This window comes from Sorex araneus, chromosome 5, assembly GCF_027595985.1.
Source record: "Sorex araneus isolate mSorAra2 chromosome 5, mSorAra2.pri, whole genome shotgun sequence".
NCBI lineage: Eukaryota > Metazoa > Chordata > Mammalia > Eulipotyphla > Soricidae > Sorex > Sorex araneus.
Window position 1 is genome coordinate 151,233,014 of NC_073306.1, and position 25,294 is coordinate 151,258,307.

General features: G+C 41.5%; 1 protein-coding gene across 2 annotated transcripts in view; it reads right to left on the bottom strand.

Moving 5' to 3' along the window:
- Nucleotides 1-25,294, bottom strand: part of FBXL5 (F-box and leucine rich repeat protein 5) — a 40,390-nt gene that overhangs the window by 9,299 nt on the left and 5,797 nt on the right. The window contains exons 2-9 of one of the 2 annotated variants that reach the window (XM_055140636.1): nt 21,490-21,705; nt 18,144-18,239; nt 15,550-15,736; nt 12,803-12,985; nt 10,326-10,451; nt 7,893-8,038; nt 7,224-7,306; nt 5,471-6,199 (exon numbers count right to left, since the gene is read on the bottom strand). In XM_055140636.1, the coding sequence (XP_054996611.1) occupies nt 5,471-6,199; nt 7,224-7,306; nt 7,893-8,038; nt 10,326-10,451; nt 12,803-12,985; nt 15,550-15,736; nt 18,144-18,239; nt 21,490-21,705 (1,766 nt within the window). Of the gene's footprint in view, nt 1-5,470; nt 6,200-7,223; nt 7,307-7,892; nt 8,042-10,325; nt 10,452-12,802; nt 12,986-15,549; nt 15,737-18,143; nt 18,240-21,489; nt 21,706-25,294 lie in introns of both variants that reach the window. The other variant, XM_055140635.1, reaches the window with a different exon arrangement.

Below are 25,294 nucleotides of genomic sequence, written 5' to 3' on the forward strand. Positions count from 1 at the left end.
ACGAAGCAGAAATCAAAAACCTCACAAATAAAGCGGCCAAAACCTGCTGGACTGGTTAGAATTCTACTCAGCATTCAAAGAATTAACAACAATTATTCCCCGTTTCTTCACCAACCCCAAGAGGAAGCCTTCCTCTGGGTCCAGGTCAGCAGGACTGTGGTGGTGAAGCTGGTCGCAGGCACAGGACCAAGGGCCAGTGCACCGGACACGGAGCTGCAGTGGGAGAGAAAGGGCTCCGGGACTGAGCGGGCAGAGGGAAAGCAGTGCTCAGCTCCTGGTACCCAGCACACGGGGCCCCAAACAAAGAGATGCTGCGGGCTGGAGACGCCAAGTGGAGCCAGAGAGACAGTACAGCAGAGACAGCAACTAAGCCGCTCGCCTTGGAAGGAGACCATCCAGGCTGGACCCCGGCACCCCGGGAGCAAGCCCTGAGCACTGCTGGGTGTGACCTAAAACCAGAAACCAAAATAAAAAAGATGCAAAAATCCTTAACAAACTACTAAAAAACTGAATCTAGAAGGATTCTGAAGAATTCGACACCGCAGCAGCCAAAGTGCGTTTTATCCTGGATGTGCATGCGTGGGTTAGACATGTGAAACACCATCAATAGAAGGAATGGTGGCTTAAAAGAAAAAAAAGAAAAAAGGATAATTTTTATTGATGCAGAAAAAACATTTTACAAAGTCAAACAACTTCCACAACAAAAACAAACAAAACACCAAAAATAACCACCCTCCACTCAGTATACTAGAAACTGAAGAGAACTTCCTCCATATGATGAAGACCTTAGATGAAGAACAAAGACCTTAGATGAAGCCTAATGAGAAAAAAAAAAAAAAAGCTTTTTTTATTTTGGTGTTTGGGCCCCACCTGCTTCCTCCCGGCTCTGAGCCCCGGGGATCACTCTTGAGAAGGCTCAGGGGACCATGCGCAGTGCTAGGAACCCGACCCCGGTCAGTGCAGGCACCCTGCCTGCAGTACTGTTATCTCTTGCCCTCTTCGACCATGTTTACAAACCTCCCAACACTAAAATGTTAACCTTTATGGCATGTACACATTTTGCCACAATTTTGTGGGGTTTTCTCCAAGCTACAGACACAACTTTAAGTAAACAACATAAAAATGAAGTACTGGGTCAATATGGAATATTACAAGTATCAAAAAGTACTTAAAAGATACAAAAGAAGTGAAAAAAAGGCTAAACAAGAATAAAGCCAAAACAAGGCAAAAAAAAAAAAAAGCAAAAGAAAAGAGGTACTCATCTAACCACATCAATATTTACATTAAATGTACATTATCTAAACAGATCAATGAAAAGAACAGACTGTACTCTGTTCTACTGGGCTTAAAAGGTAAGACAAAATATATGCTCTGGGATTCAAGTAGAAAAGGAGTAGTTTGTAACAAACCAGAAAAGGCAATATGAGGGGGTTAAGGAAAAGTGAGGAGAAGAAAAGACTTGTTGACTTCTAGAGGGCTGGGGATGTGGCTCAGCTGTGAAGTGCAGGCCCTGCACCAGAACCGAATCCAACACTAAGTCCCAGGAAACTGAAAATGAAACAGAGCAAAGCAAGCAACCCCCGAGTGCCAATCATTACACACACCGTAGCGAAGTGCCAGGAGACTTCTCCTAGTCTCAGTCAGTATTTTTATTACAATGATAGCCAATACTTGTGTTTCGTGCAGGATGAATTTTTCAATATCAATACTACCTGATAACCCATTTATTTATTTTATAAAGCAGTTCACAATGTTTAATTTAATTTTCGAACACCAATCCCATCACCATTATACCTTCCTACCCCCGTATTTCAGATGTTTCCATCCCGAACCCCAACCCCTGCCCGAAAGCAGAACCGAAATAATTTATGTTGTATTGTTTGTTATGAAAACCCCCTGAAAATGCTACAAAAAAGTTTCCTTAGAGAAAAAAAACTGTGAAGATTGTTGTACTTCACCCCGGGGCCATTAAGCTCTTCCATAAGAGATCACAAACATCACAAACATGTTGCTAAAGGCTGAACCTTGTGTGTTTATATATGTGTATATATATATATATATATATATATATATATATCACTGTCATCCCGTTACTCATCGATTTGCTTGAGCAGGCACCAGTACCGTCTCCACTGTGAGACTTGTTGTTACTGTTTTTGGCATATCAAATACGCCATGGGTAACATGCCAGGCTCTCCGAGAGGGACAGAGGAATCGAACCCAGGTCAATCGTGCACAAGGCAAACCTCCGACCCACTGTGCTATCACTCCAGCCCATATATGTGTATATATATATACATATATATATGTATGTATATATATATTTCCCTCTAAGATTGTTTGTCTCCTATTTTAAACTCCATCAAATGTGGTGCGGTACTCTTGGAGTCTGTGATACCCCATTAATTAAAGAGATGTAATAATATTCAACTCTATTATTAAAAAAGTGCTACAGGGGCTGGAGCGATAGCACAGTGGGTAGGGCGTTTGCCTTGCACGCGGCCGACCCAGGTTCAATTCCCAGCATCCCATATGGTCCCCTGAGCACCGCCAGGAGTAATTCCTGAGTGCAGAGCCAGGAGTAACCCCTGTGCATCACCAGGTGTGACCCAAAAAGCAAAACAAATAAATAAATTAATTAATTAATTAATTAAAAAGTGCTATAAAAAAATCATGCCATGAATTTCAAAGATAACCAATTATTGCACAACAGTTGCCACTTACTGAAAACATACTGTCATCACTGTTCGCAGCTTCTGCTGAAATCATCTTATGCAAACTTCAAAACGACCAAGTTCAACGCTGTAGACAGAGGCAGAAAACAGTCCCAACCCTCACAGCCTGCACCACGCCAAGCTCCTACCAGAGCCAGCGAGCCATGGCAGTCTCCAACAGTGTTTCTCCAGCACTAGCCTACATAACCTGCCCGAGTTTAAGGGTGCCAGAAAGCATCCAAGCCAGAGCCAACACCACCAAAAACATAAGCTCCAAACTACAACTAAATTTAAAAATAAGCCTGTCAAGGCTGTGGGTGGAGGAACTCGGGAACACTGGTGGGTGGGAGCTGACATTGCTGGTGAAAATGGTGCTAGAATATTTTGTGTCTAAAACTCAACTGTCAATAAGTTTGTAAGTCACTTTTTAAAAGTAACTTTTAAAAAAAAAAAAATTTTAGGGGCCAGAGAAATAGCACAGCAGGTAGGGGGCTTGCCTTAGAAGGGGCCTGCCTTGAGTAGGGTTCGATCCCCAGTATCCCATGATTCCTGAGTGCAGAGCCAGGAGAAACCACTGAGTAGGTGTGGCCCCCTTTTTCAACCAAATAAAAATTTTAAAAAAGAAATGCAAAAAAAAAAAAAGCCCCAAACTCCACAGAGCAGAATCCAAGTGTGAAGAACTCCTCCCACCGGGTCAGAGAGTACTTCTCCAATCACCGTAAAGACTAAGATAAGCAGAAGGGAATATGTGGACCAGCCCCTCCCAGTGTCTCGGGCATCAGAAAGCTGCGGTCTAAGGCCCCTGCTGGCAGGAGCAGCTCTCCACCCCAGCCACTGCACTCACCGTGCCCCATGAAAGAAAAAAAAGCAGATTAAGACCAAAAACGCTAAACTCTGGCTGTGAAAGTTACAGGACTGTACAATTGTTCTAAATTAGCCCTACATTTTGTTTCTTAAAATCCTCAATACAAAACCATAACTCACTTTTTTGTCTTTGAGTCACTCCCGGCGGAGCTCAGAGCTTACCCCTGGCTCTGCACTCAGGGGTCACTCCTGGCGGGGCTCAGCGTGACGATATGGGGTGCCCAAGATCAAACCCCATCAGTTTGCATGGCCAACACTTTACCTCCTGTACTATCACGCCAACCCCGTCACTCATTTATAACTCAGAGAACATTCACTCACTATGGCCTCCCAAACATCCTAAGTTCAAACATGTGTCTTTCCACATCCTTTTAAAACTTATTTCTAGTAAGTCAAATTTTAACACTCATGTCAAATGTCAATAAATCAGGGTAAGTGGTTTTCTACCCAAGACTCCTTTCTTATGTTACTGTCCTATAGACTTAAAAGCACAACGGTTTTCAGTATTACTATTTTAGATTACTAAACAACGTGGGGTACATCTGAAAAATATCCAGATTTTGGTCTTTGGTACCATGCTGGAGGTGACTCTCGTCAGCACCTAAAGACCAGGCAGCAGCTGGGACCAAGCCCAGGCCCCCAGCCCTCCAGGTACCTCTGGCCCTGGAGCCTCCATTTGTTCACAGTTTGGGGACTACACCCGTCAGAGCACTTAGCATCACCACTGGAGGCCAGACAGGGAGCCAAGGACTGAAGCTGGGTGGGCCACATGCAAGGCTAGTGCATTATCCACTGTACTACCCAGCTCCCCCTGTGCCCCCTCCCCCGGTCTTTTATTAAAGGTCTAGCTTCTTGGAGAAAAAAACAGCAAGCCACCAAAATGCAAACCTTTCTGCTTCATATTCACATTTTCCACTAAAGTCTCGTTAACCTACTTTTATTGGCTTATTTCCCATTATTCCCCAAGACATGTCCTTCACCTGCAACTCAACTGGAATAACAAGTCTCTGAACGCAACCTAATCGGTCTAATATTATATTACAAGTGAGTATTAGTAACTAGGTGAAATTTCCACTGTTTACATGCCTGACACTCCATCAGTATAAAAACTGGTACAATTCAGGTTTCTTACGTGAAAAAACACACAAGAAATTTTCAAGGGATCATATCCAAGAACCAATCGCTGGAAGCGGTAAATGCTAAATATTACTATGGCATCGAAAAAGAATCTAGCAGCAGCTACAGCACTCTCGACTCTGTGCTCACTGGCCCCCAGCCCGGAGGCAGCGCCATCCCCTACCGCTGCCTACTCCAGCCTCTGTTTAAGGTTCAACTCAGGGCCACCTCATCAGATGAAATTCATCTCAACCGGATGTGCGATGTCTCTTCTTTCATCCCCACTGAACCTTTACTCAACATCCCTTACACACAAAGATAAATGCAACAGAATATGGTATTCTTATTTTCTTCTGTTACAAGTATTCGATAAGCCAGGAACAGTAACAAGTCTCACGGTGGAGACGTTACTGGTGCCCGATCGAGCAAATCGATGAACAACGGACGACAGTTCTACAGTGCTACAAATCCTTCAGGGTTATTAGTATGTCTTAATTCATCTTCACGTTCACTAAAGAACCGCAAAGGAAAGTGAGTTGCAAGCACGCACTTACTAAACTTTTAAAAGATGTTCTTCCATATATCACAAAGGATTTGAGCTGCGTGACATAAAATTTCATACTCAAGTTATAGTGCTCCAATGCTCTGAAGTAGGACCAACGCTGGTGAGATCTTGGTTAAATATGTCAGCTGACAGAAAATAACTGAGTTTCAGTGTTCTATATTCCATTGGAAAATGAGAACGTGTCTCCTTCTCAAGCTCAGCAAGTGCTTACCTGAGACCGTGGTCTGTGACCTGGTAGCAGCCGGAGAGACTGAGGAACAGGAGCCCGCGGCCCGTCTCCTGCCCAGACTGCTCACTCCCGGGGGAGACGGAGTCCTTCTCCCTGGGCGGTCGAGTCCTTGCCGCGCTCCTGCACAGAGCAGGGGGCCCCGGGAGTGAGGCCATAGTTCTCAGCGCTGTCGCGGCGCAACAGTAGGAGTGACCGCAGTAGGCGAACGCCGGGGAGGCGCACTGCTGCTGCCAGCAGACGCTAGTCCTTAGTCCAGCCAAGTCCCTGCCGTAGCAACAAGACGAGGAACAGCTGAGGCTGGACGCCGTCTCCACCACACAGAGACTTTCCACGTTTCTATGTCTCCACTCGACAGCGTCCTCGATGTCAGCCAAATCCTCAGCATCTAACATCCACACGGAAGGAGAAGTGAAATTTCCCGCAGAAGCGGGCTTAGTAGTCCAGGGGTGCTCGTTGTCTATTTCTCCTCCAAAGCCCTTGTCAGTCAAATCGGGCACACGAGCGTAAGGCTTGGTGGACTGCACGGGAATGTCTTTATCCTTCCACGGAGCTGAGGTATCTTTGCTTGCTGACGTTTCCAAAAGGCCACTCTGATGATTTGTGAGAATTCCAAGTGCCCTGGAAATCTTCTCGAGAGCCACATCTGTGATTTTTTCACATCCAGAGAGATCAAGATGCCGAAGAGTTTGGCAGCAACCGAGCCAGGACCAACTTTAAGCAAAAGATAACAGGATCAGTCAAAAACCCAACTATGAGTAACTTGATAACTCATGCTAGTTTAATAAAATAAAATTTGGGAAAAAAGATTAACAAAATGACTAATGAATAATGAGAACTGCTCACTATATTCAAAAGTCTTTATATGTCGTTAGAAATGGAAGGTTTTAACTTGAAAATAATCTATACTCACTGAACATTTTCAGACACTGTTTTAGTCACCAAAGATACAAAAGAGGGCAGGAGTAATGCAATCTGACACAAGAGTAGATTACACCCTACCTTCCTAAATTACAGGTTGCGTCCCCATGAGATCACATAATTTTTTTAAATGTTTAATAAATTATGAATTATTAATAAATGTTTGATATGTATATCTATTTATCCAGCATCACCTAAAAATGTATCAGGTGAGACCAGTCATGAGGGGCTGGAGAGACAGGACAGCAAGTAGATGCTTGCCTTGCACGCATCGAACACAGGTTCAATTCTCAGTACCCCACATGGTCCCCAGAGTCCCACCAGGAGCGATCGCTGAGCACAGAGCCAGGAATGAGCCCCGAATACCACAGGTGTGGCCCAGTAACAACAACAAAACAAACGCCACTCTGGGGCCGGAGCAACAGCACAGCAGACAGGGCGGATGCCTTGCTCGGGGCCGGCCCAGAAGGTCTCCTGAGCACCGCCAGGCATGACCCCTGGGTGCAGAGGGAGTCAGCCCCGAGCACAGCAGGGTGTCCCCTCCTCAGCCCCTGTCTCCACAACAATCAGTCACGAATGGAAAAACTTTAGCAAGCTCAGAGTGGGAAGAGAAAGAGGAAGATGTAAGATTACTTTCCTGAAAAGTAACAGTGAAAAACAGACTGAGAGCACTACTAAGTTATTCACGTAAGTGACAAACATTTGATAGCCAGAAAAAACTATATAGTTAAACTACCATTATGCAAATGATCACCTACAGTATAATTCTTATTCATAGCTAGAAACCATTATATTTAAATACTGAAAAATAACTAACCTGTCAAATGCAGAATCTGAAATGTCAGTCTGGGTAAGATCCAGATGTTCCAAGTTAGGACAGAGCTCTAATATCTGTCTAACCTGAAGGGGGAAAAAGTCACTATAAAGATCTACAAATTTACTTAAATAAGAGACAAGTAACTTTTACAAACTAGTATATTCTGGTGGTTATCACAGTTTTGTGCATGTGAAAGTCATCTGATTCAGCATAATAAATATTCTTGGCTCATACCCCAGAGAAGCTGTTACAATAATTTGAGATTAGACCCAGGAAATTTACCTTTTTAAGAAAAAAATCTAAGGCGAATTTGATATAGCACACTTTATACACTTTATAAAACCATAATTTACTCACACTTGCCCATGCTACCACCTTATGTATTAGAACAAATCATATGAAACTAGGGTTTGCATATCATATATGAGAAACTGAATAAATCCTTTAACCTTCCCTAGTTTCAGCTACCGTACCTATAACAGGTAGACGACAGGAGGTAATATGATCTGTGCTACAAAGATCATGGTATATACTAACATGAAAGCAGTACACATACTTATACCCACCCATGAGAAGCCACTCCCATGGGCACTTAGGAATACACAAGCTAAATTTACATCATGACTACTTTTCCCAGTAATACCCACACCAATGCTAACTTATACGTACCATCTTGCTGGAAACTGCAGAGCTGTATGCTAATACTAAAGTTTTTACAGAAGGACCAACATACGGTAAAACGTTATGAATTAAGCCATGGAGTAAACGTTTTTCCATTTGTGCAATGTTGATAGCAATCGATTCCTCTGCAGACTCTTCTGTAAAATGAATAATAAGGTCTAATAACTTGACACACTATTAGGCTACTCAAGCATCACCAAATCATTGAATGTGAAACACATTTTTGCTATTCTTAAACCCTCATAATGCAAAACAGACGGGGTCTTAATCCACCCGTCTAACATCTATTATTTAACAGGTGTGACACCAACTGAAGAAGAGATAACAGGATGGGGAAAAAAGGGTTTGCAGTGAGAACTTTTGCAAATCCTTTTTCATATGCTTCAAAATCTCTTTTTTCCCTGGTTCTGGGGCCACACCAGTGATGTCAGGGCTTAGTCCTGGCTCCTTAGGACTAAGATTTACTTCTGGTGGGCTCAGGAGAACATCTGGGGTGCCAGGGTGACCCTGGGTCAGCCTCACGGCAGACAAGCACCTAACTCACTACTCTAGCTCTCCAGCTCCTGAACATGGTTTCCACCATATGGTAGGGGAGCAAAGGGGGAAAGAAAAAGGTATTCCAGAAAAAGTTTGAGAAAAAAACTAAAGAGGTATTACAAGGAAAAACTCAATCATTTCCCTTTCAACCTGAAGGAAAAAAATAGCTTTTAAGTCACTGTTTGATGACGGGGTCAGTATAATGCTGTTTAATAAAACCTTAAAAACTCTTTCATGTCGGGGGTCAGAGAGAATAGTGGGCAGGGTGCTTGCCTTGCACAGGGTGACCTGCACCCTGGACGGTCGACCACCCAAGGATCCCAGGATTGATTCCTGAGCACAGAACTAAGAGTGAGCCCTGAGCACTGCTGGGTGTGGCCCAAAACTCAAAACAAAACAAACAAACAAAGCTTCTAAAGCATGTGGTAGAGGGCTGGAGAGGTAGAACAGGAATTAAAGTGCTTGCACTGCATGCAGCCCTGAGCACCACCAGGAATAACTTAGAACACTGCCGGATTAGGCCCAATCTGCCCTCTAGTCCAGACAAAAACACAGGCTGAAGGAGGCCAAGGAGACAGGACGTGCCTAGCAGAGATAGGAGGGGCCCCCAACCACCACTCGGAGGATTAACTCCTTCTCCCCTACAGAAAGACTATAAATTATAAAGAACTGTAGTATGAATTACGTCAACAGGAAAGAGAAAATTTGTTTCATTAAGAAGTATTTAAGAGCCGGAGTCACAGTACAGCAGGTAGGGCATTTGTCTTTCACACAGCTGACCCGGGTTCGATCCCCAGCATCCCATAGAGTCCCCTGAGTACTACCAGGATTAATTCCTAAATCCAGAGCCAGGAGTAACCCCTGAGCAATGCTGGTTGTGACCCAAAGAGCAAATTAAAAAAAAAAAAAAAAGACTTAAATACAAAACATGAGAAACACTAAGCACTTAAAAATTACTTCACACATGCAGACTCTAATTATTAAAATTCTAGAGTTCCTAGAGCACGTGGCTGCTATTGCAGCCGCGCAAGATTATATTTTATCCATAACAAGCAATACAAAACAAATTGTCTAGCACTGACTTTTCAGCAGGTTTGACTGGTGGTGGGACTGGTGTCGAAATATTGAATGTAACCAAAGTGGAGATAGAGTATTGTGCAAATTGTCTGCCACACAGGCAGCGGAAGGCATGGAATGGGGAGGATACTGGGGATTTTGGTGGTGGAAATATGCACTGGTGAAGAGATGAGTATTTGATGAGTGTATGATCAAAGCTCAAACATGAAAGCTTTATAACTGTACCTCAACGGTGATCAACAAAAAGGGGGAAAAATTACTTCACAAAAAATGAATTTTAAACTGCTTATTACTCCTTCAAATTTTACAAAGCAGTAATCTTAAAAATACCACTTTATAAAGAGAGAGTAAAGTGAAAATCATCTGACACACAGGCAGGGTAGGGGGTAGGGTGGGGAGGTATACTGAAGTTCTTGGTGGTAGAACATGTGCACTGGTGAAGGGAGGGGTGTTTGATCATTGTACGACACTTAAACCTGAAAGCTTTGTATCTGTTCTCACGGTGATTCAATTAAAATTTTTTTTAAAAAAAAATAGCACTTTCCTGGGGAAGTGATAAAAGAAAAACACCACTTTCTTTTTTTCCATTTTCAGGTTTTTTTTTAAATTTTCAGTCCAAGATGGAACCTTACCATGCATTTAATGCATGCTCTTCCTTAAATTACATCCTCAACCCCCCAAACACTTTGTTTGTTTCTTAAAAAAAAAAAACACAGAAATCTTAATACCAAATCAGTATGTATTTAATGACTCAACACAGTATTACTAAAGCACCATGTAGTAAAATTTGAATTTCAAATAGCTTACCGGATTCATCAATATCAGCATCTTCGTCCCACTCCTGAAAAGCACGACTTTCATCTTTCCTGTTTTTCACCCACTCCTCATCAGGCTCAGTATCGAGCTCAGTTGCAGGACCACTGTACCAGTCACCTAATCAATGAGCAAGAGAAATGAAAGATCAGATTGCCAAACATGACAAAATCTATTTGAAACAAAAATTCCTGCATATATATATATATATATATATATTAGCCATAAGTAATGGACCAATTATTATTATTAGAAGTATTTAACTGGTTAAAAAAATTACAAACTGTGGGAGGAGAGAAATGAACAAAAAGGAAAACTAGAGGGCTGGAGGGATAGCACAGCAGGTAGGGCTTTTGCCTTGCACTCAGCCAACCCGGGTTCAATTCCCAGCATCCCATATGGTCCCCCAAGCGCTGCCAGGAATAATTCCTGAGTGTATAAGCCAGGTGTAACCCCTGTGCAATGCTGGTGTGACCCAAAAAGAAAAAAACAAGGAAAACTAGAGGTGACATAGGGATAGTGGTGGAAGGTCTTGGGCATTTTGCTGGTATTGAGTACAGTAACTTTGTAAATTTTATGCCATAAATTTTAACAGTTGTAACTGCATTTTCTAACTACAGTTTTTTTAAAGTCATTTTAAAAAATTACAAAATGAGCAAAGAAATCCACCTGATATACTACAAAGAAGTATGAAAAATAATAATCAAGTCCTACATGTCATTTCAGGTCACTAAGAACAGCCTAACCTCTCTCACTACGATGGCTTCACACTCCTGGTAGCCGCTAATAAATAAAAGGAAGCAAGCCTGTCTGCTCGGTAGTAAAATTAGTACAGCGATTCAGAAGCAGGCAGGAACAGAAGTCAAAGAGGGAGGCTAAGAAAAAACAAAACCCTAAATGAAAGAATCTGAAAAACAGACTGAAAAATTAAATTATATAACTGATATAACAGATAATGCAGAATTCATTTACTGAGCTCTGAACATTATATGTAAGTCAGGGTTCCTTAACTTTGGCACTGCTGATCTTGTGGACTACACAATTTCCTATTCTGTGTGTTTGGAGGAAGGGAGACTTGTGTGCATTAGAGTGTTCAGCAGGAATGCTGGCACCCACTTGAAGAAAAATACACATACCCTCCCTGGATGGAAAAAACATTATCTCCACAAACATTTCAAAATGTTCTCTGGAGGATGGTAAAACAATTCTAATTAGAATCACTGGAAACAAATAACATATCTAAACAAGTACCATACCTAAATAAACTAAAACCATTTTTATGGGCGATTTTAAATTTGAACATGAGAAACAGGGAAAAAAACTTTGAGATCTGGTTAACTTCACAACAGTAAAATAGAGAGTTTTCACATTTGATCTTGTATCAAATAGTACCTAAATGGATAATGACTGTGAAGAGAATAGTAGATTAAAATATAGCTAAACACGGGTGGCCAGAGAGGCAGTTTAACAAGCTGAGTACGTAAGGGACACAGGGACTGAACCCGGACAGCGGTGTGCAAGGCAAGTGCCCTCCCTGCTGTACTATCACTCTGGCCCCTAAAAAAAAACCCAACTTTTAAATGTCAAAGATAGACCTTAGTGGTAAAGAACATGCTCTTCATAAGGCACTAGATTCAATCCCTAACAACAGTGAGCAAAAAGTTAATTAAATTTTAATGACATAGTTTAGCCTTCATGTTAAATGACAGACCCCTGAAAGAAAATGTTCATTTTGAGATTAATACAAGAAATTTAATACAGTGAAAAAAAGTACAGACAGCATATTACTTATTCATGACTACAATGAATACTCACAGAAAATATCGCATACAAAAAGGTTATATACAAAAGTAACTGCTACAGTGCAATTAATGAATATAAAATTGAGGCATAGAGAATGAGATATTACCAATCACACACACACACACACTCACACACACACACACACACACACACACACACACACAGAGCACAAAAAAAAAAACTATGCTGAAGACAAAAAAAAATATCTGAGCCAAAACCAAAAAGAGCCAGAATGGTGTCTCACCTTTATAACTGACTCTATATTCTTAAATATCAAATAACCTAATTTAAAGTTGTTCTCACAACCTGATAACTTTAACATTTTGTTAAAGTTTTGTGTTACAAAACACATCATGAAAGGTTATAAAGAGCATAATAAAGTAGTCTAATACCTGTATTATTTTCACCTGTCTTCAACAATCATCACATTTCATCGATTATTTTGCATTCCCTATTTTTTCCTAATCATTTTAAAGAAAATTACACACATTACAAAATTCACCCACAAATACTTCAGCCACTGCTACATTTTAAAGAGACATACAAAGAACCTAATATACAACTATGAAATCTACCTCTTGGTCAACTCCCAGTCTCCCTTCCTATGAGTATTCATCTTTAAAAAAAAAAATGTATTTGGAAAGTTAAGTGAAAGCCCCATTACCTACCTCTGGCCCAAAGAACAGGGTAGAGATGTTTCCAGAGTGATCCAGTTTTTGCCAGTTGAGACCATTTAGTGCTTACTTGACTGCATCGACATAATTCTTGAGGATTAAGATAACTGAAAATTGACAGCATCACCTCAGGAGGAAGATGGGCTATACCTGTGGACTGTTCCGACACTTCTGCTTCTGAAATGAAAAAGAGAAGACTTTAGCGTCACAGGTTACGAGAGCAGGCGCCGTAAGATGTTTCCATCACATTTCCCATAAAGAATATACAGTGCCTATGGTCCACTTCTTCCTGCTTGCAAGATGTGAGAAGGAAATAACATGGATGAGAGGTAGCATGGGGATGTTAGACTTGTTAAGAACCCGTAGGGTTAAACTATCAGGGTCCACATCATACTTCACCAGTGGGAGCTACAGTAATGAACACAGAATTGACTTCCTCTTACAAAGGCGTCACAGAAAAAACAATACTCACTCTGTAGCATAAGAAGCATCACTTAAAAAGGAATCCAACAGGTTATACAGCTTGAAACCAACAAGTCGGTCAGATTATGAGATCTCCAGGACACTTTTAATAACACACGCAAATCTCAGAACATTTTCCATTCATGCACTGACTACAGTTAGTATCTTCCTGTGTTCCTTTTGCAATTTTTTCACTTCATACTGAATATGAAACCTCTATCTTCTTTAACCTATGTGTGCCTTAACTTACACTAGTTATAAACTGATTGAAATAATATAATGAAAATGTTCCTCACGCTTGTATACATTTATCAAGAATCTTTTTAGTCACCATTGTAAGAAGTAGTCATTGGGCATCCAATTTCCTATAAGGATTATTTCAATGGTCCAAAATAAATAAATAAAAGAATAAATCATTCAAGTACTACGAAGAATCTGATTACCTTTAATGTATGATTTGTCTTCACAAAGCAATTTAAATAGAAATGGCATGATCAAACTAACTTAATCCTTTTCAAATGGCAAATATTTCAAACATAATAGAGGTATAGGTTGCTCTGAAAGAGTGGGAAGATTAAATGTAGTTAGGCCAAGAGATGCTTTCAAATCCTATGTTATAATTACAATTAAACCAGACACAACAGGTCTTGGCTTGGTGTCTATGCTACAAGCTGCCTTTCTAAGGAGAGCAACACAAGCTTTATGGGTTTAATTATAGCTTAACCTATACAAACATTTTTGTTTCAACATGCATCCCACCTACTCTGTAAAATAAAAAAGGACCAATGTCGAATGCTTTTAAGCATTCGAACAGAACGTTATTATTACCCATCTGAAAGAACCCAGGGAGGGCGAGAGCTAGAGCTCAAAGGGCTGAGCACATGACTTCTGCACGCAGCAAACGCCCAGGTCAACTGCCAGTACCACCCGGGCCCTGAGCACCACAAGTGTGACTCATGAGCACAAAGCAGCGAGCAGCCGCTGAGTACCATCACCTCTCCCTCCACTGAGGAAAGAAAGGGAACCAAGGGATTTTCGCTATTTTAAAGGTGTCAATTTTTGGAGCCATAGCACAACAGGTAGGGCGTTTTCCTTGCACGTGGCCAACACGGGTTCGATTTCTTGGTCCCTCTCGGAGAGCCCGGCAAGCTACCGAGAGTATCCCGCCTGCACAGCAGAGCCTGGCAAGCTCCCCGTGGCGTATTCAATATGCCAAATACAGTAACAACAAGTCTGACAATGGAGACGTTACTGGTGCCCGCTCGAGCAAACAGTGATACAGTGACACAGTTTAAAATGCAAAGCTAGGGGCGGGCAATAGCACAGCGGGTAGGGCATTTGCCTTGCATGCGGCCAACCCGGGTTCGATTCCCAGCATCCCATATGGTCCCCTGAGCACCGCCAGGGTTAATTCCCGAGTACAGAGCCAGGAGTGACCCCTGTGCATCGCCAGGTGTGACCCAAAAAGAAAAAAATAACAAAAACAAATAAAATGCAAAGCTATTAAATAAAAATGAGACAGCATGCTATGAAATAAAAAAGCAGACCTATTTTATTTGAAGTTGTGTCTTCACAAAGCAATTTAAATAGAAATGGCATGATCAAACTAACTTAATCCTTTTCAAATGGCAAACATTTCAAACATAATAGAGGAATAGGTTGCTCTGAAAAAGTGGGAAAATTAAATGTAGTTAGGAAATGAAAATACCTATCAGAGGAAAACTCCATGTATTGTGGATGAAAGCTAAGAGAATGAAACAGAAAAGTGAGATCAAACTGTTAAGTATAACTAATTTTTAAAATGGAAAAAACAAGGATAAAAGTAGTCACTGAAGTCAATGAAACTCAAAAAACTGGATACTACATAAGTGCTCTATACACTGTAGTTTTCAGTAATTTTGATTGCCAAGAGCAATGATGATAATGCTATGCATTTATAAATTACTTTATTAAATCCTAAACGGCATGTGGTCCAAACAGGAGATTTTAAATTATCAAGGGATGTTACCATCAATTTAATTTATACTTGAAAATAAACATTTTAAATGCTTCATCAAACATCTAAAGTCCCTATTAGTAAGAAACTAAAGAGTCTTAGAATAAATGATCTGCAATACAAACACATGAATCTCTTGGGGCTAGAGATCCAGTCCTGCGGGCCATGCACACAGCCGACTAGGTTCAATGTCCAGCACTGCATCTGGTCCCCGGAGCCCCTCAGGGAGTGAGCCCTGAGCACAGAGCCAGCAGCACACCCGGGGCGGACAAAAGGATCTCACCTTTATCTGACTTCTCATCCACAGAGTATTTAAAAAACTTCTGCCGCTCCTCAGCTTGGTTCCACAGGCTGAGGCCGCGAAGGAGTTCTGCCGTGTCCTTCTGGGAGCAATGCTGTGCGATCACTTTCTTTTTAATATCCTTCAGCTCTTCATAGGTAAAATATTCCATTAACATGGGCTGAAAAACCTGAATTAAATAACATTCCCCAAAGTGCTTAGTTTTGTTTTCCTTAACATATTTTCAATATCAATGGGTCCAAGTGTCATAACAACGTATTTCAAAAAGATAAAAACTTTAGTTTTAGCCATAGAGACGGTTACATGGGTTAAGGTGCTCCCTGGCACACAGCGGATCCTGGTCTCCGTCTGTGGCACTACATATGGTCACTGCGAGGAGTGGCCCCTGAGCACAGAGCCCTGAGGACTGCAGGGTGTGATGCAACTCCCCCCCCACCCAATTTTTTTAAGTTCTTATCAGCAAGTTAGTTTACAAAAAAAAAAAAAATCACCGAAAACAACCTTCTCTTTGGGGCTTCTACAACTAATAAATCAATCTCTAAATAATTCTGAAGTAGCAGTACCAAATCTTCCTGTAAAAGCGTGCCAAACACTACCCATCAATCTCTCATGGTTAGACGTTTATGTCAGTTAACTGCCTTCTTACTCTAGTATCTGAACTCACCCAAACAGCGCCTCTACAGAAACATACAAATGATGCCAGCGCTCCCATTTCAAATTTCACATTGAGGTTTGAAAGAGTCCCAATTATCTAGGTGATTTCTTTGAAAAACACGCGCAGACCCAACCTCCAATGTACAGAATTAGAATCTTGAGAGGCGGAGCCAAGGCTTCTTTGGTACTGTTCCCCGGGGAATTGGGAGGGGCGTGGTAGGGCAAGAAACACTGCTCTGACGACGCTGGTCTCACTACAATGTGAAGTCCTGAACTGCCCTTGCCAGCAGCGACTCCCACTGGGTCTCACGATGCCTGGGAAGCACACCGTCTCCAGAGCACTTGCCGCTGGGCTGGGCGGGCCGGGAGGCTGAGACACAGGCTCTGCGCTGCTGCGTCTCCCACACTGCGAGCTCCCAAGTGCTGGTGTGGCCCCGGAGGCCCGGGGCACAGGCAAGGCCTCCGTACGGCCTTTGGAAGGCCAGGGAAAATGGGAAACACAGCCAACTGGCATCAGGGCCAAGGAGACCACTCAGGAGACTACGCTTGAGTGCCAGAAGCCCTGCGTGACCCCTAACACACAGCCCCACCACTGCCAGCTGCTGCCCACACACCTGCCCATCACCACCCTCCACAAAAAAACATACTGCTCTGCTTTAAAGGCCACTCTGATCACAAAAGCTACCGTTACTGAAAACGCGACTAATTTTTAGCTGAAGAAGTTTCCAGTTCCTCATAAACTGCTTTCTCTATTCCTTACCTGAAAAACAGAATAGAAAAACGTTTATGCTAACTCATTCAGTTATATCCTAATACATGTATCACTGTACCACTGTCATCCCGTTCATCGATTTGCTCGAGCGGGCACAGTAACCTCTCCATCATGAGACTTGTTGTTACTGTTTCTGGCATATCCAATACGCACGGGTAGCTTGCTGGCTCTGCCGTGCGGGTGAGATACTCTCGGTAGCTTGTCGGGCTCTCCAAGAGGGGCAGAGGAATCGAACCCTGGTCGGCTTCGTGCAAGACAAACGCCCTACCTGCTGTGCTATCACTCCAGCCCAATACATGTATACTCGGCATAAAGCCGATGAGTTAAAAACTAATAATCACCTCTACTAGAAACAGACAAGGCTTCTTCCAAGCTGCTTGGACTTGGCATGAATGAGCAGGCTAAACGTACCGCTCGGGGCGGCATGTACGAATCACAGGACTGCAAGCCTGGAGTCATTCGCTGGCACCACAAAACTTAGTATAAAAACACAGAAAACATTAAAAAGTTGTTTAAAAAAAAATCCTCTAGACCTGATTAACATAAAGTTACTTAACACAGTGCCACTGACATAAGAAAACATCAGGAGGGCCGGAGCGGGTAGGGTGCCTGCCTTACACACGGCTGACCCAGGTTGATCCCTGGCATCTCAGATGGTCCCTGAGCAGGAGTAATTCCCGAATGCTGAGCCAGTAGAAATTCCTGAGCATCGCCAGGTGTGACCCAAAAAAGAAAAATGGGGGAAAAAAAAGCAAACACTAGTAGCTGAAGAGACAGTACAGTGGATAGGGCGCTTGCCTTATACACGTCCTTCCCAGGGTTCCATCCCGGGCATCCCATAGGGTCCCCAAGCCCCACAGTGTCACTTAGTGCAACAGGAGTAAGCCTTGAGCACCACCAATGTGGCCTAAGCCCCTCCACCCTTCACCCCCCAAAAATTCATTTACTTATTGAGTAGATGAACAAAACATTTAGCAAAAAGCCCCCATCTCTGAGCGAACAAAGTGCTTCTTCCCTGCCCCCTTGGGTCGGTCTTCACATCCAAAATCAAACTGGAGGCTAAGCTTCCTTTGCATTATTTTGAAGAATCCAAGGCAAAAGAACAGTTATCAACAGAAATCAAAACCACAAAGGGAAACTGCAGGCTTACCTCCTCTTCCTCTTTCATATGGGGAAGAAAATCTCTTGTAAATGCCTCCAGTCTCTCTTTTAGCTGTTTTGCATAATTTAACTGCTCATACTCATTCTAGACAAAAAAAAAAAAAAAGCATACATTTTGTAAGTTTTGCTACACTAAAATTACATTATATCTGATCCCAGGAAGTCAATTTAAAATACAACAAAAAATCAGGAGAAAAAAACTGTCAAACAGAAAAGTGGTCTCTGTTCTTTCTTAAGTTAAAAAGACATAAAAGATGACCTTAAAACACCTCTTAAAGCAACCCGAGTGGTGGCTGGAAAACTGGAAATAATGGTGGTGGGAAGGTACAATGTTGGTGAGATTGGTGTCGGAATAATAAATGCAATAAATCATCATGAACAACTTCATAAAAATATTTAAAACAAATTTTTTAAATGCAACCCCAAATTCCCTTAGGAATATCTCAAAGTTCTCTTTTAAAATTTCTCAAAATTTTTTATTTCTCATGTATTTATCAAATTCCTATGTGCCAGTTTTCTTGACCCATCTGTGAAGAGTCCACAAGAGTCTACTGGTCTTCGTACCACAAAATCCTTCATCAAGAGTGACTTCAGGGGGCTGGAGTGATAGCACAGCGGGTAGGGCATTTGCCTTGCACGCGGCCGACCCGGGTTCGATTCCCAGCATCCCATATGGTCCCCTGAGCACCGCCAGGAGTGATTCCTGAGTGCAGAGCCAGGAGTAAACCCTGTGCATCACCGGGTGTGACCAAAAAAAAAAAGTGACTTCAAATCATCCTTATATCCTTCATCTGGGTTTTCTTTTCTTTTCTTTTCTTCTTTTTTTTTTTTTTTTGGCTTTTTGGGTCACACTCGGTGATGCACAGGGATTACTCCTGGCTCACACACTCAGGAATTACTTCCGGCAGTGCTCGGGGATCGTATGGGATGCTGGGAATTGAACCCGGGTCAGCCACGTGCAAGGCAAATGCCCTACCCGCTGTGCTATCGCTCCAGCCCCCTTCGTCTGGATTTTCTTCCACCACAAAACAAAACAATTCAGAAAAAAACGTTACATTATCCGAGCAAAAGATCAGAAATATTTCTAAAGGCAAGGAGTTCACTGATCTTTAAATCAAATACTCTAATTCTTGATAATTCTAAACAGCTAGAGGGCTTCCTCATATGAACTAGGGTCATCACATCTCCCTGGAACGTATCTATCACTCTGCATCAGCCCTCCAGACTCAGAACTCACAGCAAATTTACAAAATAAAGGGACTTTCAAGAGTTTCCTAGTCCCACACAGATGTCCTCTCGGATCTTTTCCCTGAGCATAATCAATGCAATGGTGGGACTCAGACCCAGGCCTCTGGGACGACAAAGCACACGCTCAGCCATTTGGCAACACTCTCTAGCCATTTCTGTACTCTGAATGTTAACCTGCATCGTGAATAGCTTTTTTTACTAATTTTTGCCCATTATTCTCGCACCCAGAACCTGAGTCTAAACTCCTGAATGATACTTACCTAACATGACTGTGCTACAAATAGTAAGAATACGACTGAAGATAATGGCTGGCTTTGTTTAATGGTAAAACATCTACCTAAAAACAGTTTCCATAATCTTGTTACTAATTTGAAACCTTAGATTAATGCTGTGAAATCACAGAACATTCAGTATATGTTTAGAACATTTCTAAGTAAAATTAATTACTGAAGGTAAGTTGAGATTTATATTTTGGACTCTTATTTTTAGATTGGATAAAGAAGCTAAGTATATTTTAGTCTGTTAGTAAACATATAAACATGCTCTCTTTGACAAAGTAAGAAACTTCAGGGAAGCACAAACATGAAACTTGTGATGGAGGCTGGAGTAATAGGATGGCCAGGTTAAGGCATTTGCCTGAGCAAACAGACAGCCCCCGTCCGATCACCGGCATCCCATGTGGTCCTCTGAACCTTATCAGGAGTGATCCCTGAGCATGGCCAGGTGTGGCCCCAAAACAAAAGATAACAAAAGCAATTTTTTTTTTTTTGCTTTTTTGGGTCACACCTGGCGATGCACAGGGGTTACTCCTGGCTCTGCACTCAGGAATCACTCCTGGCGGTGCTCAGGGGACCATATAGGACGCTGGGAATCAAACCCGGGTCAACCACGTGCAAGGCAAACGCCCTACCCGCTGTGCTATCGCTTCAGCCCCAACAAAAACAATTCTGAATAAAAAAAAAAAAATCAAAGTTCCAGCAAAGCAGACTTGAAAACAACTTATGTGGCCAATCACTATCCTTGCTGAACTTTGCCATCAATGACACTAAACTTATCTGATAAACAGAGGTCTGACTTTGTTTATACTTGTTCAAATTGGAGATGATTATACAGAGAACTGTTATGCTTCAATAAAAAAATATAATCCAACCTAATGAGTCTTTAAGCTATTTTTCATCTCTTAGCAAACTCCATTTTACTAGCTACTGTTATTGACCTGTAAACTGGACTGGACGAATTCTTCCAGCTTCCTTTTGCATCTGGCCCTGAATTCCAAACTAACATTTCCACTACTCTGGCTCACTCTCTTGACTGAAAGTCACAAACACTAAAGCCTGACTGTTCAGCTCCGTATTGGGACTATAGAAAGTCCTGCAAGACGCTGACATGTACACTTCGAAGCACTGTAGCGCTGAAAGAAAGTCACAACATCCAAACATTCCAAGGCCAAAGCAGGATCCTTCTTCAGTGCCTCCACCACCAAAAATGCTTCAAACCCAAGATCCACATTACTGACCGGCTACCACCACGATCAGCAGAGGGCTCCACAGACCCTCACTAAGCACCAAGGCCACTGGAAGTGTCTAAGTGCCACTGAAACACACTTACACTGTTCAAAGACAAGAATCTCCTTTCTCCAAAGAAGCCAGACTGGCACAATCTTCCTAAGCACATACTTACCTGGAGTTCTGTGACAGTCCACTTAATCCAATTTTAGGAAACTTCAGCCGAGTCAGTTTAGCAAAAATCTCTCATCATTGGCATCTGGTCCTCTTCCTATCTGAGACCTTTACACCCTGACCTAACTGCAATAAAACTTCCTCTGGTCACGAGAGCAAGAATCCCCACTTTCTGGATGTTTCCCCTTAACTTCCTGACTCCTCACCCTGCCCCTTGGCTATAACTCCCCTCTGTACTCTCGCTCTAACAAAACCCTAATGAAGTCTGCTTTATTATAGTCAACAACTGTCTAAATGTTTCTTCTTGAATAAAACATGATTTACTATAAAACGCAAACTAGTTTTGTCAGGGTTATAAATAGACGGCACAGATTGTGACGGCAGGCAATGCCCATATTTGCAACTCACCTTAACATTCTTCAGTCCCTTTTCAAAGAGGCTAAGCATCTCGGAGAGTTTATTGTCAGAATGCACATTATAAATGGTCTGGCTGCGTTGCTGAAGCAAACCAATGATGTACTCATTTTCAATCTGCTCGTGCATTTTGAACTCCTTAAAAGTAGCATACAGAGACTGCAGAAGAGCACGGAAATCATTGTTGTTGGAAAAGTTCGTTTTCGAAAGCTGAATAAAAAAAATTAAAAGATACAATAAATATATGCACCTCCAAGAAGTATTCAAACATATTCTGATTTAGTTTTATATATAGCAAAATAACTGTTATACTTGGTTAAAGAACAAATACAGAAAATTCATACATTAAGAAGTTACAATGGAGGGGTTGGAGCACAGCACAACAGGAAGGGCATTTGCCTTGCACACGCCAACCCAGGTTCGATTCCCAGCATCCCATATGGTCCCCCAAGCACCGCCAGGAGTCATTCCTGAGTGCAGAGCCAGGATTAACCCCTGTGCATAGCCAGGTGTGACTCAAAAAGCCAAAAAAAAAAAAAGTTACAACAGTATGATTAAAAAAAAAAAAGTTCTATGGCAGAAAGATACTGGTTTGCATTCTCAAAAACTTGGTGATCAAGAAAAATGATGCACGTGTGAATAAAATAGTTTCTTAAGCTAGGCCAGATTCCCTCAAATCTAAAAATACGCTTAATTTTATATATGCTAAACAGAAAACTACAACTATATGCACACACTAAAGTAGCTATATGAAGTAGGATAATACGGTTACTTTGTTACTTTGTTCTTTATGCTATATTATTTATACGATGTAGAAATTTAAAAAACACGCCACTGTTGTTGGTTTAAACTTCCTATCAAGAAGAGTCTGATTTGGGGGGCCAGAAACAGAAGAGTGGGTAGGGCATTTGCCTTGCAAGTGGCCAATTCATAGCCACCATCCTGAGCCAGCCAGGGGTGACCCCTGAGCACAGAGCCAGGAGAGAGCTTACTTTATTTATCAAAATAATAAATAGTAGTTTGATCTTTTCAGGAAGCAATTATAAAACATTACTAAAACATTAGGTAAACTTCACTGTATCACTGTCACTGTCATCCCATTGCTCATCAATTTGCTCGAGCGGGCACCAGTAACATCTCCGCCGGGAGACTTGCTACTGTTTTTGGCATATCGAACTGGGCTAGGTAAACTTAAGGAGATTAATTTTAATAAAGAAAATGGGGAAAATACGTGGTCTATAATAAAAAATTAGTATTTTTCTGGGGAAGAGTCATTGCAAGAGTACAATGAAATACATGGTAAACTAAAGCATTAAAAAGTAAAGTGCACTTGAAGATGTAAAACAATTTAAATTCTACCACTCAATGAGAAAATGACTAATTTAACTTTTTCATCTGATAGGAAATCAAATTCCCATGTATAAAGTATACAATCAAGAATTCTGACTCAGGGCCAGAGCGATAACACAGTGGGTAGGGCGTTTGCCTTGCACTCGGCCGACCCGGGTTCGATCCCCGGCATCCCATATGGTCCCCCAAGCACTGCCAGGAGTAATTCCTGAGTGCAAAGCCAGGAGTAACCCCTGAGCATCGCTGGGTGTGACCCAAAAAGCAAAAAAAAAAAAAAGAATTCTGACTCAAGTTATAAGTTCAAATATTCATTATTTTTTACTCTAATGACTCAATATTTTTAATTTTTTATTTTCTAGTGAATCACCGTGAGGTACAGTTAAAGACTTGCAAACTTTCGTGCTTACGTTTCAGTCATACAATGATGGAGTACCCATCCCTCCACCATGCCCGTTCTCCACCACCAGTGTTCCCAGTATCCCTCCCACCATCCCACCTGCCTCTGTGGCAGGCGCATTCCCTTTTACTCTCTCTCCTTTAGGGTGTTGTGGTCTGCAATCCAACACCTCCTCTCATCACCTCCACTGTCATATTAAAGCTATCTTTTATTGTTATCAATTCCAGTTGCAAAGTTCATTTTAAGGGGGAAAATCTGATTAGGTTCAAAAATGACAGGTATCTGGAAGGCGAGAATCTACTGATATCATACCTGCTAAACGTGCTTTAAACTCAGATCTAGTATTCCTAAAATGACTGCAGTCTAAGCTGTTTGAATCACCTGTTTTGGGCAGTAATAGGCACATAACAAAGTATCAGAAAATATGACCAATTTCTGATGCGAAACTATTTCACTATACGTAAGTGAATTAACTAAGCATCTTCTTCTGTAAATGTACTCGGAGTCTTTTAGGGCTGGAGAGATAATATAGGGGCTAGCTTTTATCTCCCCAAGCAGCCTACCCAGGTATCCCAGCCCCACCTATATCCCCCAGGCACCGACAGGGGTCACACTTGAGCAAAGGGCCAGGAATAGCCCTTGAGCACTTTTGGGTGTGGTCTAAACCCTTCTCCAAAAAAGTCTTACAGAAAACCAGACCTAGGGTCAGATTCTCGAGGCTGAGATCCTGGTTCTGTTTAGCTACATAAGCCTGGGGAAACTATTGTCCTTCCATGGCTTAGATTTTCCTTGGTGTTCAATGGGAGAAACACTACCATATTTCATATGGTTGCTTGGAGAGTAAAATGAATGGCGCTAAGTGTTGGCAATCATAATTTTGAAAATTAACCATTTTTACAAATTCACACATTTTTATTCCACTCAGTTACTTAATGAGCAGCTAATATTTGTCAGCCACTGTTCCTGGCAGTTGGGATATACAAGTAAACTCAGTAACTCTGCCTTCTGGAACTTACATTTCAGTGAAGTAAGACAATGAATGGTAGTAGCCACAACCCATTAAGCAAATTATCTTGAACATGAGTGGGCAGCTTTTTTTTTATAAAAGGCAAAACTGTAAATACTCAAGTTCTGCAGGGCACTGTCTATAACAACTATTTAATTCAGCTGTTACAGCACAAAAGTAGCCATACAAACGTAGTTGTATTTCAATAAAGCTTTATTTGTGACACTGAAATTCAAAGAATTTCTCAGGCCATAAAATATTCTTTTGGATTTTCCAACTAGTTACAAACATAAAAACCAATCTTAAATTTTCACCTTTTTTTCCCCGTAATACTAAAGGACCAGAGCCTGACCCAGACAAAGCTTGTGTTCCACCACTAAGCCACTTCTCATCCCCATACCTTAGATCTTGAGTATGAAAATAACACGCAGGATGGATTTAGTCAAGCCAAAGCTATACATTTTATCCTAAGAAACGCCACACAAGATCACAACAAAATTCACTAGTGGCTTATCAAATACTATCAACAGTGTTTATTTAGGAAATACTCAGTATAAATGAAAGTCAAAAAAGGCAATAATAACGACCATAAATTTTCTTTGTTTAAGAAAAAGATGACAAAATGTGTAATTAATTTCCTTATGAGTTAAGGAAAATATCTTAAAAGACATGTAGAAATGTCACATACGTTCTAATGAACTCCTAAAAGAATCTTTTAGATTTAATAACAAACTAAAGGAAAGATGTGATTCCAGTCACAGCTGAGAACCAAATCAAACACATAAAAGGGTTCTTTTTGCTGCTTAGTTGGGAATCCAGCTCTGTCAACCAGTTACTAACCTTCCCTGTACCTCAGTTTCTCCATCAGTAAAATAAGTTTAATATACTAACTACTTTTAGGGGGTTTATGATCATTTAATAAGTTATAAAACACAGATCAGCTATAAAGCCATAGTAGGTGCTTGTTTTTTTTTCTTATTTAGCACAAATGAAACTATCTTCTAGAAACCCTTACTCAGCCCAAATCTGTTTCTTCTCCACTTGAA